At 47.2% G+C, this 15307-nt stretch overlaps 1 protein-coding gene across 3 annotated transcripts in view; it reads left to right on the forward strand.

The window, feature by feature from the left end:
• Positions 1–15307, forward strand: part of FLI1 (Fli-1 proto-oncogene, ETS transcription factor) — a gene marked incomplete at both ends in the record, with an annotated part of 136689 nt that overhangs the window by 70146 nt on the left and 51236 nt on the right. For 2 of the 3 annotated variants that reach the window (XM_080713977.1, XM_080713978.1), the window contains one exon: positions 8844–9055. In XM_080713977.1, the coding sequence (XP_080570103.1) occupies positions 8844–9055 (212 nt within the window). Of the gene's footprint in view, positions 1–8843; positions 9056–15307 lie in introns of those variants that run through there. The other variant, XM_080713979.1, reaches the window with a different exon arrangement.

Consider the following 15307-nt stretch of genomic DNA (forward strand, 5'->3'; position numbering starts at 1 on the left):
CTCACTCCAGACCGGATGTTCCTCCTGCTGCAGAGCCTGCTGGGTCCCCACAGCAGAGGACACAAAGATTTGCTCCTAAGGATCTTGTCTGCGTTTTGTATGCTTTGGGGCTGGCAAGACAAGGGACTTCAGGTCATTATGCAAAGAATGTAATAAAAAGCCAAAGCTCGTGTGCTCCCCATGGTGACCTGGGTAACGGATATGCCAGAGATTAGCTTTCCAGAGCCTGGAACTGGGAGCTGCTACACAGGCCCACTGAGCAGGGCAGCAGCAGGGAACTGGGTCTGGTTGTTTTTAACATTCCTTTCACCCACTACCTTCCGCAAGACTCCTCGGCCACAGAACACTGTCCTGAGGACTTTCAGGTCAGGACAGAGGGGAAGAAAAGGGGAAGATACCACGGGAAATGAGTGCTTCTTGGGCCTTATGTCATTCTCTGGGCTGGAAATAAAAGCTCAGCCTAAAGATAACAGAGAACAAAGGCATAGGGTGTGCCCTGCACGGTGAGACTCAGTGAGACCCAGTTTCAAAAATAAAAAAAATAAAGACTAAACTATAGGGTTAGGGGTATAGCTCAGAGCTAGAATGCCCCTGGATTCCAACCCAGATACCAGATACTCTGGGTGCACTTGACTAACACCTGCGAGCCCTGTTTGCATCCTTCCTGCATGGAGGCCAAGGATGGACATTTCTTTTGTGTATTCCTGGATCCTCGAGGTGCCACCTGAACCTTTCCTGCCACTTTGGAGGCTTTTCTGTTTCTGCTCCAGCTACGCTCTTTGGAGAGTAACAAAAGCAGGTGCCACCCATCTATATTTCTCATGACCTTGGCAGCAGATGCCTCCTCCCTCGTCATAGAGTCCTATCTGTGCCATGTAGAGGCCTGAACTTAAAATCCAGAGAGATGGCGAGGGCTGAGCCTGCAAGGGGATAATATTCACAGTTCAAAAGGAACAATGGAACCTCAAAATAAGCTCTGTTTAGAAGGCTAATGGAAGCCAGGTGGGCTGGCACATGCCTGTAATCCTAGTACCTGGGAGGCTGAGACAGGAGAATCACAAGTTAAAGGCCAGCCTCAGCAACTTAGTGAGATCCTGTTTCAAAAAATACAATAGGCCTGGTGTGGTGGCGCAGGCTTGTAATCCCAGCATTCAGGAGGCGGAGACTCAAGGATCGCAGTTCATGGACAACCTCAGCAACTTAGTGAGGCCCTTCGCAACTCAGTGAGACCCAGTTTCAAAAATAAAAAAAATAAAGACTAAACTATAGGGTTAGGGGTATAGCTCAGAGGTAGAATGCCCCTGGATTCCAACCCAGATACCGAAAGAAAAAAAAAACACATTAGGACTAGGGGTGTAACTCAGAGGTAGAATGCCTCTGGATTCCACACATAGTACGAGAGAGAGAGAGAGAGAGAGAGAGAGAGAGAGAGAGAGAGAGAGAGAGGAAATGGATTCCTATTTCAGAATCTAAATCTTATCACCAAAACCTGATTACTCTGAACCTTTTGACAAATAATTTTTTTAAACACGGAATCCATTTCCAAGTATTTCTGAACATGCAAAATAATGTAAGCATTCACCAAACAGATTCATAGTTTCTCTTTCCTTCTGTCTCAGCCAGTGCCAAGGAAAATAATTTGCCAGAGTCTCCTGATCAAAATGGATGGGGAGAGGTGGAGCTCAGGAACGTCAGGCCCCAGGCTGGTGAGAGGGAAGAAGTGCAAGGCGAGAGGAGGACAGAAAGGCCTCCTCAGCAAAGGTGGCAAAAATGTCATCAGGAAGTGAAATCTTTCCAAAATGGTGAAAGCGAGAGGAAGAGCAGAGCTTCAGGGCCTGCTCGCCTCACTCAGGAGAGAAATACTGGGGCAGAAGTAGGACACGTCCACAACTCTTTCTGCAAATGATAGATAAGAATTGTGGGCAGTATTCAGAAACTTACCACACCTGGGCGAGGAGTTACAGAAGGAAAACCCAAACACCTACAACTCATCTTTCCTCAAATACCTGCTGACTCACTGATTCACTTCCCCATCACGTTTTGAGGGTCTGGCATGCTGGACCCTGTGCTAGGCCACCTCGGTGACAAGGCAAGTCACGTTGCTCTCATGGTGCGCATCCCAAATCGCACCTGTAGTTGAAAACGTCAAACCTGCAGGGTTGGTGAGAGCTGGAAAATAATGATCAAGTGACTTGTCCATTCATTAGCTCACTCTCTCACCGAGTCATTCATTCAGAAGCATTTATTTAGCACCTCCTCGGTACCCAGTGCTGTTCAGCGCATTAGGAGAGGACACTTGAGCAGAACACTGTCGTGTAACCTGAAGGCTTGGGTGTAATAATAAAAAAATAAATAATGCTCATGAGCCTAAGAGCAGTGGTGGTATACAGGTAGGTAGGTATTCAGCTGAGAAATGACTGTGGTGGTGCAGGAATCCTGAACAGGAGATGGTTTCTTCCACTCGAAAGTGCTAGGAAGGGCTTCTCCAACCTGGGGACATCCGTGCTCGGTCTTGTAGGATGCACATGATGTCCGTAAAGGGTTATGTGGGTCTTTGTCAAACCAGAGCTAGTTGAAGAAAAGAGGAGGGGATTTTGAAATCATACGAGTGCTTTCCTGGAACAAGGCAAAAGCTGGGGGCCTGAGGGTAGCAGCTGGACAAGCGAGGAAGAGAGTTCATCAGACTCTTCACTTCTTTGACCCCTGGCTCTCCTCTTCTCTGTCTGTAGACCAGCCTTCTAGATTTCTCTACCTATATAGAAAAATAAAGCCCACTCCTATCTCCAAAGCTGGCTCATCTTTGAATCAAGGAAGTAGCAGAAAATGACTCATTTATTTTAGGACCAATTCCCCCTTCTTGGGAGAAAAAATTTTCTTGAGACAGATACCCACCTGAATTTGCTCCTAAGAAACTGGACCAATAGGAGGTACAGATTGATGTATTGATGGTATATGGTAGATAGGAGAGTTAATTGGAGAATGGGCTTGTATGACTGTGGACGCTGAGATCCCAGGATATACCACGATAGGTAGAGACCCTGGGAGACAGTGACACGATTCAGTCCAAGTCCAAGGGCCTGACAACCTCGGGTGCTGCTGGTGCAAGCCCTAGAGCCCAAGAGCCAGAGAACTGGGAGCCCGATGTCCAAGGGCAAGAGAAGATGGGTGTCCCAGCTCCAGAAGGGAGAGAGCCAGCTTTTGAGTAACGCACACAGAGGAGAAGGAGATATCTTTCTGGCTTTATCTCAACACTCTACTCCATATAGACACACTGTCTCCTACCCAGTGGTTCTTAGGTTACTTCCTGCCATTGTTCTTCATTTGATTTTTAAAAACATTTTAAGTATTCACTATGTTTCAAAACCTTAAAGTACCGGAATTAGGTACTTTACTTAGAGGATCTCATTTCATCCTTGTCAAAATACACTAGGTTAGGGGTGGTTATTATCCCCAGTTTACAGATGAGGACCAAAGTTCCTAGAGTATAATAAATACAGTTATCTAAGGAGCTTGGATTAGGGCTTAGGTTGGCACTCAGATATTTCAGACTATTGATTAGACATCGTGCTTTGATTTCAAATAAACATGAGAGTTACCCTCAAAAAGCTTATGGTCTAATTAGGAGGACCAAAAATTCATAAGAAAGAACCAGTGACCAGTGATATTTACAGACTCCGGAAGCAGACCTGGATTTGCATCCAGATGAAGCTCATTTTCCACCTAAATGTACAAGTTACTTCACTTCCCTAAATATGGATTTTCTCATCTGAAAAAGCAGAGTGATAATAGCACATCTCTCACGAAACTGCTAGGAGAATCAAATTTGATTACTCATGTAAACAGTATTTGCACTTACTAAGTACTTTGCCAGTTGTGTACTCTTTGTCTTCTATAGAGATTACACAGGTGTATTACAAGTAATTAGTGGATGTGCTAAAAGTACCATTCCCATATGGAGTAAAATAGAGTCCTCACCAGGCTGTGCACGTCATTGGTGGCACACGCTCTCTGGCTGACCAGGTCAGCCAGCAAGGGATGTGGGAAGGAGGCATTTCTATGGGCCAAACGTGGGACACGTGCTTTAGCTCAGAATTCAAACCGCCACCCCTTGCAGGAGCTCTCTGGAAAAGGGGCACCATGGATGGCCCAGGGGACACTCTCTTATTGGAGCAGGGACCACCTGCCTCCACCACGACCTACAGACTCACTTGCCAGCACTCAGCAATGGACAGGTGCTTCTAAGGATCCAGTTCCCAAGCCAGTCCAGGGGGCAAGAAGAGACACCAGGGCAGAGAGCCACATGGGCTAGGGAGCCTACGCCTCCTGCCTTTCTCGATTTGGACTCAAGTCTTTTAGAAAATGACTTGTCTTCTCTGAGTTAAATCATCAATGTCCCAAATCCATAGAAGTACACTCACTAGAAACTCAAGAAGATCCATCTCTCTGAGAATGGTTGGTGAACCTGTTTGTTGTTCTTCCTGTATCTAGTCTCTCGTGGCAATGTTAAATGCTTATCAAAAACTCATCAGTGAGCCGAGCGTGGTGGCGCACGCTTGTGATCCCCGCGCTTGGGAGGCCGAGACAGGAGGATCGTGCAGGTTTGAAGCCAGCCTCGCTGGCTTAAGAGACCCTGTTTCCAAGTAAAATATAAAAAATAGGTCCGTGAGTGTAGCCCGGAGGTAGAAGGGTTCCATCCCCAGTACCACCAAAAAACAAAACAAAACAAAACAGAAACCTCATTAGTGAAACACTGGCAGTATGCTCACTCCTATACAGAGTTTTAAGTACAAGTAAGAGTTTTAAGTTTCCATTAAAAAAAAAATACAGTGGTGCACTACTGTAATCTTTGTACTTAGGCTGAGACAGCAGGATCGCAGGTTTGAGGCCAGCTTCAGCAAACATACTGAGACCCTCAGCAACTTAGCAAGACCCTGTTTCTGAATAAAAAATAAAAAGGGCTGGGATATAGTTTGGACGTAGAATATCCCTAGGTTCAATCTCCAATACCACATACACAAAAATTAAGTTGCAAGAGTTTAAGAAAAAGCTTTAAAGATGTGTAAAGTAGCAACAGGTAAGCATGGTTAACAAGCTGCAGGTCTGTAGTGGAAATGTCTGTCCCACAGCCAAACCCACAGAGGACCCCTAGTGGCTTCTGTGAGTCCCCAGTGGTGACAGTGATCAGCGCCATCACTAGTTCCCTTGTCTGCTTTCTCCTCCTCTCCTCTTGTCTCCCTCATTGCCACCCCATCCCCAAAGCAGTCTGGAGAAGGATCCTCGCTGTCTGGCATAAAACTGCCCATGTGCTTGCGAAGGGCCTGGCCTCAGGCTTATGGCAAACGGGTGCTCTTTCCTTGCAGAGGCAACAAGAATATCCTCCCCAACCCTAACTATCATCTACCAAGTCTTTTCTCCAGATTGTTATGGGAGGGTAAAGGCCTTTGTCTACCAATGATTGAGAATAAAGTCTAGGTATGTGTGTGTAGTGTGTCTGTTTGCACACACGCATATGTGTATACTCAAGCAGAATTCTTACCAGGCTTTAAAAGCTCAATGTAACCTAAGGGCACTTTTAGAGAAGGTTTCATGGAGTGAAGATGACCTCATGTACTTTAAGAAATGGCGTGGTGGCGCACGCTTGTAATCCCAGCATTCGGAAGGCTGAGACTGGAGGAGCATGGTTCACGGACAGCCTCAGCTACTTAGTGAGGCCCTTTGCAACTTAGTGAGACCCTGTTTCAAATAAAGAATAAAAAATAGGGCAGGGGGCGTAGCTCGGAGGTTGAATGCCCCTGGGTTCCATCCCTAGACCCACAAAAAATACAAAGAAAGGAAGGAAGGAAGGAAGGAAGGAAAGAAGGAAGGGAGGGAGGAAGAAAGAAAGAAGTGGCAAGGATTGACTGTGTGCACCAAGGGCAAAGAAAGGATGCTCACAGCCAAAGAACCAGCAAACTCCAAGACACAGGAGTCCACACAAGGAGGGCTTGGTTAGCAGAGCAGGGAGAGGGGGAAGGGTTGGACAGAAGCTGTAGCAAGGGGGAGTCGCTGAACGCCAGGGTGGGAAGTAGGGGAGCTGAGTTCTGAGTTCTTCTTGAGAACAAGAGGCTGAGGGCGGATTTGCCCTGACAGACCGTTAGCGAGTCGGAGGGAGGGATGTGGGCAAGCAATGACCCCAGTATTCACCACTGCCAAGGGAGCTACAGTTGACCAGGCACTGCACGCAGGATGGGCAAAGAGTGTGTACGTGTGTAGCTTGGGAGGAGGCTGCTAGAGAAAAGCAGAGGGAGTGGTTGTGCCCAGCCAAGCACGGACTAGACCAGAGTCTGGGGTGTTATGGGGCAGATCATACTCTCTCTTCTCGTGATGTTGCCACTTGAATAGAGTTTCCTTTGTGAACTATATTCAAAAGGAAACCTCTATTCCAAGATGAGTTTGTGTTGGTTCTATACCCTTTCAACACCCACACTCTGCCCCATACTAAGAATTGTTCTCAGTGTGTCTCCCTCACTGCTCAGAGTCTCTCCCCGGCTCTGCCTCCGGACCCCAGCTTCCCCTCAGTTCTTCTTAGTTGCAGCCTCTTTGCTGTGGGTCTTGGTTTTGCCATTTGCGCATCCCCTGAAACTTGGAGATGCTGCCTTCTCCTGCGTTTTGGCCTGCCCTCTTCTGTAACAGTGACGGTAGGGGCCTTCTGTCCTCCACCAGGGCGTTCCCATGTCCAGCTGCCTCCTTGGCTCCTTTTCCCCTGTTATTGCACTATAGTCTCCCCTAACCTAGAGGAGCGAAGTGGAAGAAACTATTTTTACTGGAAACTCCAAGGCTCATGCATGGCAAACAGAGAGTGGAGGACACTCTCCACAGCAAAAGACAATACCCGATTCCTTAGGTGTTACCTCTTTTTATAACAGAACTTTGGAAATTGTTCTTTACCCCTGTCACCCAGGGGCACTGATGGGTCCCAGGTGGTCAAGTGTCCTCTGTTGCTACTGTGTGGAACACAAGGGATGCCAAAGATTTAGGCTCAGCTCTCTGAAGTTATAATGTCACACTTTTCAACCGGGAACCACAATACCTCCTGCCCAGGTAACAGTTCAGTCTTTGGGCTATGGTGCCAGAGTTGGTCCCTAGCTGGGATGAATAGTGAATATAAAAGCCCAAGGACAAGGGGTCCCACAAAGCAGAGCTTTTTTTCTGAGCCTTACCCAAGGGCCTTGGGTAGAGAATGCAGGGGCCCAGCAGATCCTAGGTGTGAAGAAGGGACACCCAGGTGCATGGAGAGCACCTGTTCTGGAGGGACAGTCGGGGCTGGAATGCGAATTATTTAAGGAACATAGGCAGAGCTCGGACTGCAGAGGTGCTACTCACTTATTATTCTAGCTCTGATAATATATAATAGATGTACGTTCTCTAGGGCGGGCATAGTTACACCCCACAGGCTGGGTGGCGTAAACAACAGAGATTCATTTGCTCACAGTTCTGGAAGTTGGAGGCTCAAAATCAGGCGCCAACGGGACTGGTCCCTCTGAGGCCTCTCCCCCGGCTCGCAGACAGGCGCCTCTCATGTCATGTGGCCACGCCTCTGCTCACAGGCTTCCCTGGGGGTTCTCTATGTGGATTAGGGTCCATGCTAATGGCTTCAGTTCAGTGTAATCACCTCTTTAAAGGTCTATCCCTCAGAGGAGTCACCATCTGGGGTATGAGGTTAGGGCTTCAGCATATGCATGGGGGGGCACAATTTAGTATATGACAGGTAATCTGCGAGGGTTTTGTTTGAACACTAATAATCATCACTGCTAACATTTATTATCATTTATTATGTGTAAGATTAATGTGAGCCATCTTCATATCTTATACCAACTCTTCTTTAGAACCGTGTAGTCTATAACATATATTATTTAGGCAATAAATCAACTATAGATTGCTACATTTTCTTCTGATAAGTGGTAAACTTAATTTGGTGTAATTACCTAGTGCTAGTGAATGTGATACCCCAGCCTGTGGCCTTGGATTCCTGTGACTTGGGATAATGGGCGATTCCTATCCTCATCTTTGATTGGTAGATCTCTGGAAAGTTTGAGGCTTTATTTCTTAGGCATGAGAAAGCCAAACCTGAGTCAGATACTGGGACAGCAGCAGAGGATAGGCTGCGGCCTCTTACTGCGGTTCTCACCCTGCGGCCCCTCTCCCACCCTGCCTTCCTCGCCAGGCTGAGTCATCAAATATTAAGACCTGTAGGAAACACCAGCACCTGCAGGAGAGCCCCTCAGCAAACTGCTGAGCATTTCGTCTAAGCTAGACACATGTACCAGAGCATCTCTAAAAAGATATTCTTAGTTCTGCTAACAAATAACTGAAATCAACCAGCCACCGCCCTGGACACCACTTTTTCCTTGTATGACCTTGAGCTAGACTTCCTTTGGTATGTCGCATTGACCTCAGCTGTACAACAATGCTCGTTCGCATTTCCCTCTTGTATTGGGCGATTCCACACAGCTAATAAAAGGCATCAGTGCTTTGGTCTTAAAGAATCTAGTGGTCAAGCCCACCCCAACACTACATACTGTGCAGTGTGACCACTGTTTCTGGCTTCCTCCCAATCCCACTCTTTTTTCTGGGGTTCCAAGTCTATATACCCAACACATGAACCCACTTCTATGGACCTTCTCTTCCCACCCCACTATGTCTGGGTAAACCTGACCCAGGCAGTGTGAATCCTTCAACTGTGGCATGGTAGGGCTGCCAGGCAAGCTGTCCCCAACCACCCCGGGCCACCCTGCCAGCTCAATGTGCAAGTGCCACTGGCCTAGAGTGACACTGGGCTTTTTGTCTCTTCTCTGCCCTTGCAGGAGGCTCTGTCGGTGGTGAGTGACGACCAGTCCCTCTTTGACTCAGCATACGGAGCGGCGGCCCATCTCCCCAAGGCCGACATGACCGCTTCGGGGAGTCCTGACTATGGACAGCCCCACAAAATCAACCCCCTCCCACCGCAACAGGAATGGATCAATCAGCCAGTGAGGGTCAATGTCAAGAGGGAGTATGACCACATGAATGGATCCAGGTAAGCCGCTGACTAACTCCTATGGATCTAGGAGGTCTAGATCTCCTGGGTCTAGGGCATAAAGTCGCTGCTAGCCCTTGGGGGCGTCTGTAGCACATGAGGCTCTGCGCTGGGTTAGGGAGTTTGTTTAGTCTCTAGCGAGCTAAGAAGGCAAGAGAGGGCTAGGACTGAAGACTGGGGGTACATTAGAGCCAGGAAGCCCACCTGGCTCCCTGGGTCCAGATACAGCCGGTTCCAGTCAGGTCCAAGATCTCACCCAGGTGCACAGGGAACATCTATTTTGTGTCAAGTCTGGCCCAGGTCCAGCCCCTCTTAGAGACAGTTTAGCAATCAGATACTCTTCCCTAGCCAAATGTGGTGGTGCATGACTGTAATCATGCATCACCACATCTCGGGAGGCTAAGACAGGAGGATTGCAGGTTTGAGGCCAGCTCCAGTAACTTAGCAAGACCCTATTTCAAAGTAAAAAAATAAAAAGGGCAGTGAGTATAGCTTGGAGGTAGAATGTCCCCAGGTTCAATCCCTAATACCAAAAAATAAGATACTCTTTCCTGCCCTGTTGAAGATACTTAATTTCTCTGGGTGGGTCTCACTAGAGCAAAGATGACCAACCCATTTTCCAGTAGCATGGCACCTGGCCAGTGTACATGAAGAATATTAGTAAAAATATCCAGGGCATATAAGACTACACTTATCAAAATAGAGAGAGGAGAATCCAGGGAGAGAAAAATCATAGGAGTGAGCCTAGCCTCAAGGACAGGTAGCCTGTGTTTCAGGAGCTGCATTTGCACTTGAGACAAATTAGCTAAATCCCTCTGAGCACTAGCTTTCTTGTTTCTAAACCAGGAGCAGAATATTTATTTCTTCATAGGCCTGTTAACTCTAGTACTATAGAGAAAGGACCCAGGAGGGCGTCTGAACTCTGAAAGTGCTCTTCAGTGATAACAATCCCTATACTCAAAAGTGTGAAAGAGAGAAAACATTTGTCTCATTCATTACCTCGTAAGTCCTAGTGGATTATCAAGTAAAGCACAGGGAGATAAAAAAAAAAAAAACTCAAGAGAGGATTCTGATTGGTGGGTTAAGAACTCAAGCCATTTATTCCATAGCCAGAAGCTAACTTGAAGAACAGACATGGCACTGAACATCAGCTGACCTGTGATTCAAGTCCAGTGCGCGGCAACTATGGTGGGATGTCTTCAGGGCTTGGGGACAGGAGAGTCAGAAGGATAAAGTAAGAAGTTTCTGAAACATCCCAGATCAGAAATAATAAAGTTCTGAATGAGGCTGATGGTAATGATTAAGGAGATCAAAAAGAATAGATCCATATGGGATACATCAAAGAGATAATTAGCAGGTGAATACATATTGACATAGGCAAGAGGAGAGAATCAGAGATAGCTGGAGCCTAAATGTTTGAAAGAAAGATGAGGCTGTTAGCACCACAGGAAGGTGAGGAAGAGAAATACTTTGCAGAGGGATGTCAGTCTTCCCTTTGAGATTCATTGTGAGCCATTAATACAGCATCCAGATAGAAATGTCTACTGGGTGTTGGAAACCAAAGCTCAGATAATATTTGGGGACTGGAATTTCGGTTTGGGCATCATCACTAAGGAGTCTGAAAATTGTGCGAGTGGATGAGTCACAGAGGAAACAGGTCCAGGGAGAGAAGATGGAAGGAAAGAGAGAACAGGAGGGGGCGGCTGGGAGGGGGAGCTCCCAACACAGCAGCTGTCTCCGTGGGAACCCCCAGCCCTACCACATCTCACCCTGCTAACCAAAACCAGTGACTGGGATTTCAGCCACCTTTCCAGAGTCTAGGCATTTAGGAAAGCTCAGAAGTTGTGAGCCAGCAGCCCCTCAAATGCATTTCTCTGGGCAGAAAGAATAACGACGATGCTATAGGTTTTTACGGTCCTAGGGCACTTTGTCAAACATTTCCACATTCTCTTATGCCTTGATCCCCACCACTGTCCTGGGAGGTAGACATTGCAAAACCATTATTACATAGAAAGGCACAATGGACTATTGAATCTTGTTTAAGAATTTAGAGGAGGCAAAGCTGGTGCCCATCCCAGGCTTTCTGATCTTGTAGGCGTCTCTCTGCCTCTGCATCCTATTTTTTGCACCCTGGTCTCATTTCCACCAACATCTGCCGGTGAGGAGGTCTGGTCAGCACTGCCTCCCAAAACACCCCTGGCCACACAGAGTTTCCAAGGCCAGTAGAAAAATCCAGATCTCACCATTGGAGATTCTTGTTGGCCTGTTTAGTGTGAATCTGAGCAATGCTCACCCCCTCTGCCCCCCACCCCCATTCAAGCCAGCGGCACATCTTTGGGACCACTGTAGAGCATTCTGTCCTCTCCTCTTCCTCTTGCCTTCCAAAAGCCTATTCTCCAGACAGCAAACAGCAAGTCATCCTTTCCAAAGAGTCAGCTCTCCTGCTCAAAACCCTTTAATGACTTGTGACAAACCCAAAGTCGCTGGCATGGCCCCACCATCCCTCCCACGTCCTCCCTGGCTCTCTCCAGCCCCCTCCTCCCCCACCCCGGCCCACAGGCTCTAGCTGCTCCTGGGCCCCCAAGCACACTCCCGCTGTAGTCTCTTTCCCTGGATGCCTTCTCTCTGGAACGTTCTTCCTCCATTTATTCATATCACGTCCTCTTTCATGAATTGCAGATCTGTCAGAATGCCTGCCCAGAGGCCCCCTGACCACCTGTCTATGGTGGCAGCCCACCACCACGCTTCCCCTGCGTGTATAGTTCTCAGTTCTCCCATCTCCCTCGCTGGAGTGTGGACAGGGCTGCTGTTAGCTGGGAAGTGCCTGGCACATGATGGCTGCTCAGTAATAAGGTGATGAATAAAGCCTGAAGGAGCACATGGCTCTGCAGGCTCAAGGGCGACGTTGCCTGTTTAAGGTCGTGCGGGTGCAGGCTGAGGATCCCTGTATGACATGCTTGGGATCAGAAGTGTTTTTTCAGATTATGGGATATCTGTGTATACGTAATGAGGTCTCTTGGAATGGGTACCAGGTCCAAACACAAGATTCAGGTACGTTTCATGTACACCATATGCACATAGCCTGAAGGTCACTTTATACAGTGTTTTTAGTGCACCCACGTTTTGACCAGGATCTGTCCCCATGGGGTCAGGTATGGAATATTCCACTTGTGGCATTATGTTAGCACTCAAAGAGTTGGGGATTTTGTAGGCATTTTGGATTCGGGATTTTTGGAATTGGATGCTCAACCTGTAATTAGTGAATACTCCAGGACAGAGACCCAGCTCTGCTGCCTCAGCCCCTCCCACATGGATCCTGGGTTGGCACTCAGGAAAAATAAAGCATTTTTGAGCTCCCTGCACCCTCCCCTACTTCTAAAGGAGCCTCGGGCACTCTAAGACACTAATCCTGGACAAAGAGGGTGCCCAGGGGAATTGATTTTCAGAGCCCACTTGTTACCAAGTATCTGGCTCTGGTCACAGCAGATGCGGGCTGGAGGAGGGCTGTGTAAGATACCCCAGGAGCCCTCTGGTCATATGCCTGCCTTTAATTGCACAAAGCAACCTGTGCTTCTAACTCATCTGTCCTGATGCAGACCATCAGCAGGTGATAAGTAGATTCAGAAAGACTGCCATCCTCTCACGCACGCTGGGGACAGGAAGGCCATCCAGTAGCCTCTCTAAACCAAGGCGGTTAGGCACAGCAGTGGCCAGCCATCACACACACTTTCTAAGAGCTCACATGTAAGCCAGGTGCCAGAAGCAGGAAGAAAGGACTTTTGGAAAGACGTCTTTGCATGAGGTAAAACCATGTCAGAACTATGATTATAGTTAATGTTATAATTGTTATTATCGTTATTGGTGCTAGATATTGAACCCAGGGATATTCTATGTCCAAGCTACAGCCCTAGTCCTTAAAAAAAATTTTTTTTTAAATTTTAAAACTGGGTCTTACTAAGTTGCTAAGAGTCTCTCTAAGTTGTCTAGGCTGGCGTCGAATCCGCAGTCCTCCTGTGTTAGCCTCCCAAGTACTGGGATTTTAGGTAAGCACCACCACACCCAGCTGGAGTCCACTATTTAATTATGCAAAAGGAAATGACATGAAAAAATAGGTGCCAGCCAGGCATGGTGGTGGTGGCACACGCTTGTAATCCCCATGCTTGTGAGGCGGAGCAGGAGGATGGAGTAGGTTCGAAGTCAGCCGCACTGGCTTAAGAGACCCTGTTTCCAAATAAAAATATAAAAAATAGATATCTTGGGGTACAGCCCAGAGTAGAGGGTTTCCAGGAACCCCAGTACCACAAAAAAAAATACAGGGCTGGAGGAGTGTAGCTCAGAGGAGGTGGAATGCCCCTGAGTTCAATCCCCAATACCCCCAAAAAATATATTGTTAAAATTTATTTGCCGGGCGTGGTGGCGCACGCTTGTAATCCCCGCGCTTGGGAGGCTGAGACAGAAGGATCGCACAATCGCACATGTTCAAAGCCAGCCTCAGCTACTTAGTGAGGCTCTCAGCAACTTAGTGAGACCCTGTTTCCAAATAAAATATAAAATAGGTCTGGTAGTATAGTCCAGAGGTAGAAAGCCCCTGAGTTTCACCTCCAGTACCACCAAAACACACACACACACACACACACACACACACACACACACACACACACACACATTTTTTACTTGTTTTTCCAATTTAAAAAAATACAGCTACAAGAAAGTTTAAAAGGATCTGGGTGGTTCCCATGTATAGCTCCCATTCTCCTTTAGTTGGACAATGCCTGAATAGAATGTTCTGGACTATCCTGTGATTGATTCACAGAGCGGTCCTTCCACAATCCTTGATGGGTTTCTCAGTTGCTTCTTTGTGCTTATTGGAAGGCCCATCGATGTTTGTTTCTCTAGTATGAAGAAGATACTCCACTGACCCAAAGCTAAGTACCATCCTGCTTTTATCCGAGCACCAGGTCACCTGGACCAGGGAAAGGGTCAAGGGCAGAGTCCAAGTCTCAGGAGCTAGGGAAGGTCTGGGTTGCCCATGGTATAGGAGGTTCCCTCATTCTCTATCTATCTATCTATCTATCTATCTCCATCTCTCTCTCTCCCTCTCCCTCTCCATCTCCATCTCTCCCTCTCTCTTCCTTTCTTCCTATTGTGGTAGGTTGGACAACCCTAGAAACAGCAGGGCCCATAGGTTCTGTGTTGCATGTAGACTCCAGCAACTCGATCCAAGTTGTGGTCTGCAAATAATTCTCAGCTGCATCCTGTCTTGGCCATGGGGCTTGGGGAAAACATCCTGTGAAGGAAAAAAGATTATCGATTATAGTGGAGACACACAAGCACTTGCCTTAGGTGCCTGACATTCAGGACACGGGATGCGTGGCAGCCTGCACTGACCCGCCCTGGCCCAGGCAGCAGCACCAGGATGCATTGTACGCCCAGAGAATCACATTCCACACTAGAAAGATGAGCTTCAAGCACCCTGCAATGTGTACTTCTCTAAATGTCTCTCTTTATCACCTTTCCAAATTCCCAATTTCAGAGCCTTGCAGTAGGAAGCATGCCTCCCATAACCGGGATGGAAAACCAGGCTCAGAATTTTAGAAAAGCTATCAACATCTGCTATGTATGGCACTGAATAATAGCTGGTGGGTGAGGGTGATGGCTTTATTGTGTTTTATTTTTATTTTTCTTGAAATCTGCTTTTAACTTATTGCATTTCCTTTTCAAAAACAAGAAAGTCCCATCTACACATGGACCCTACAGGAATCCTAAAGGCAAAACATTGCTTGGCTGTTGTGTCCCGTGCATGCTACAGGGAAGACAGGCCCATAGGTGTAATGGAGCCCTGGGCTTTGGGTAACCCTTGTGGCCTTGGCAGCTGTTTGAGTACTGTGTACTTCTCCAGTCTCCCTGGACTGCTCACATGTGGATCTGAGTTAAGTCAGTCTGAGTTGAACGGGAAGGTACAAAAGCAGTTTGTGTAGTCTGAAGGAGTAACTTTTGGAAGAAGTCTTAAAAATTTCCTTTTATCCAAACTTCCAAGATTTTACACCTTAAAACTTCTGAATAGTTCCCAAGGCACTTTTGGAAATTACTAACAGACAGTGCTACACACACACACATATATATGTACTGGGGATTGAAATCAGGGGCACTCTATGTCTGAAATCTACCCCAGCTCTATTTTATTTTATTTTATTTTACTTTATCTTATCTTATTTTAAACAGGGTCTCTAAGTTTCTGAGGGTCTCACTAAA

Source organism: Muscardinus avellanarius, assembly GCF_963383645.1.
Source record: "Muscardinus avellanarius genome assembly, chromosome: 1".
Taxonomy (NCBI): Eukaryota; Metazoa; Chordata; class Mammalia; order Rodentia; family Gliridae; genus Muscardinus; species Muscardinus avellanarius.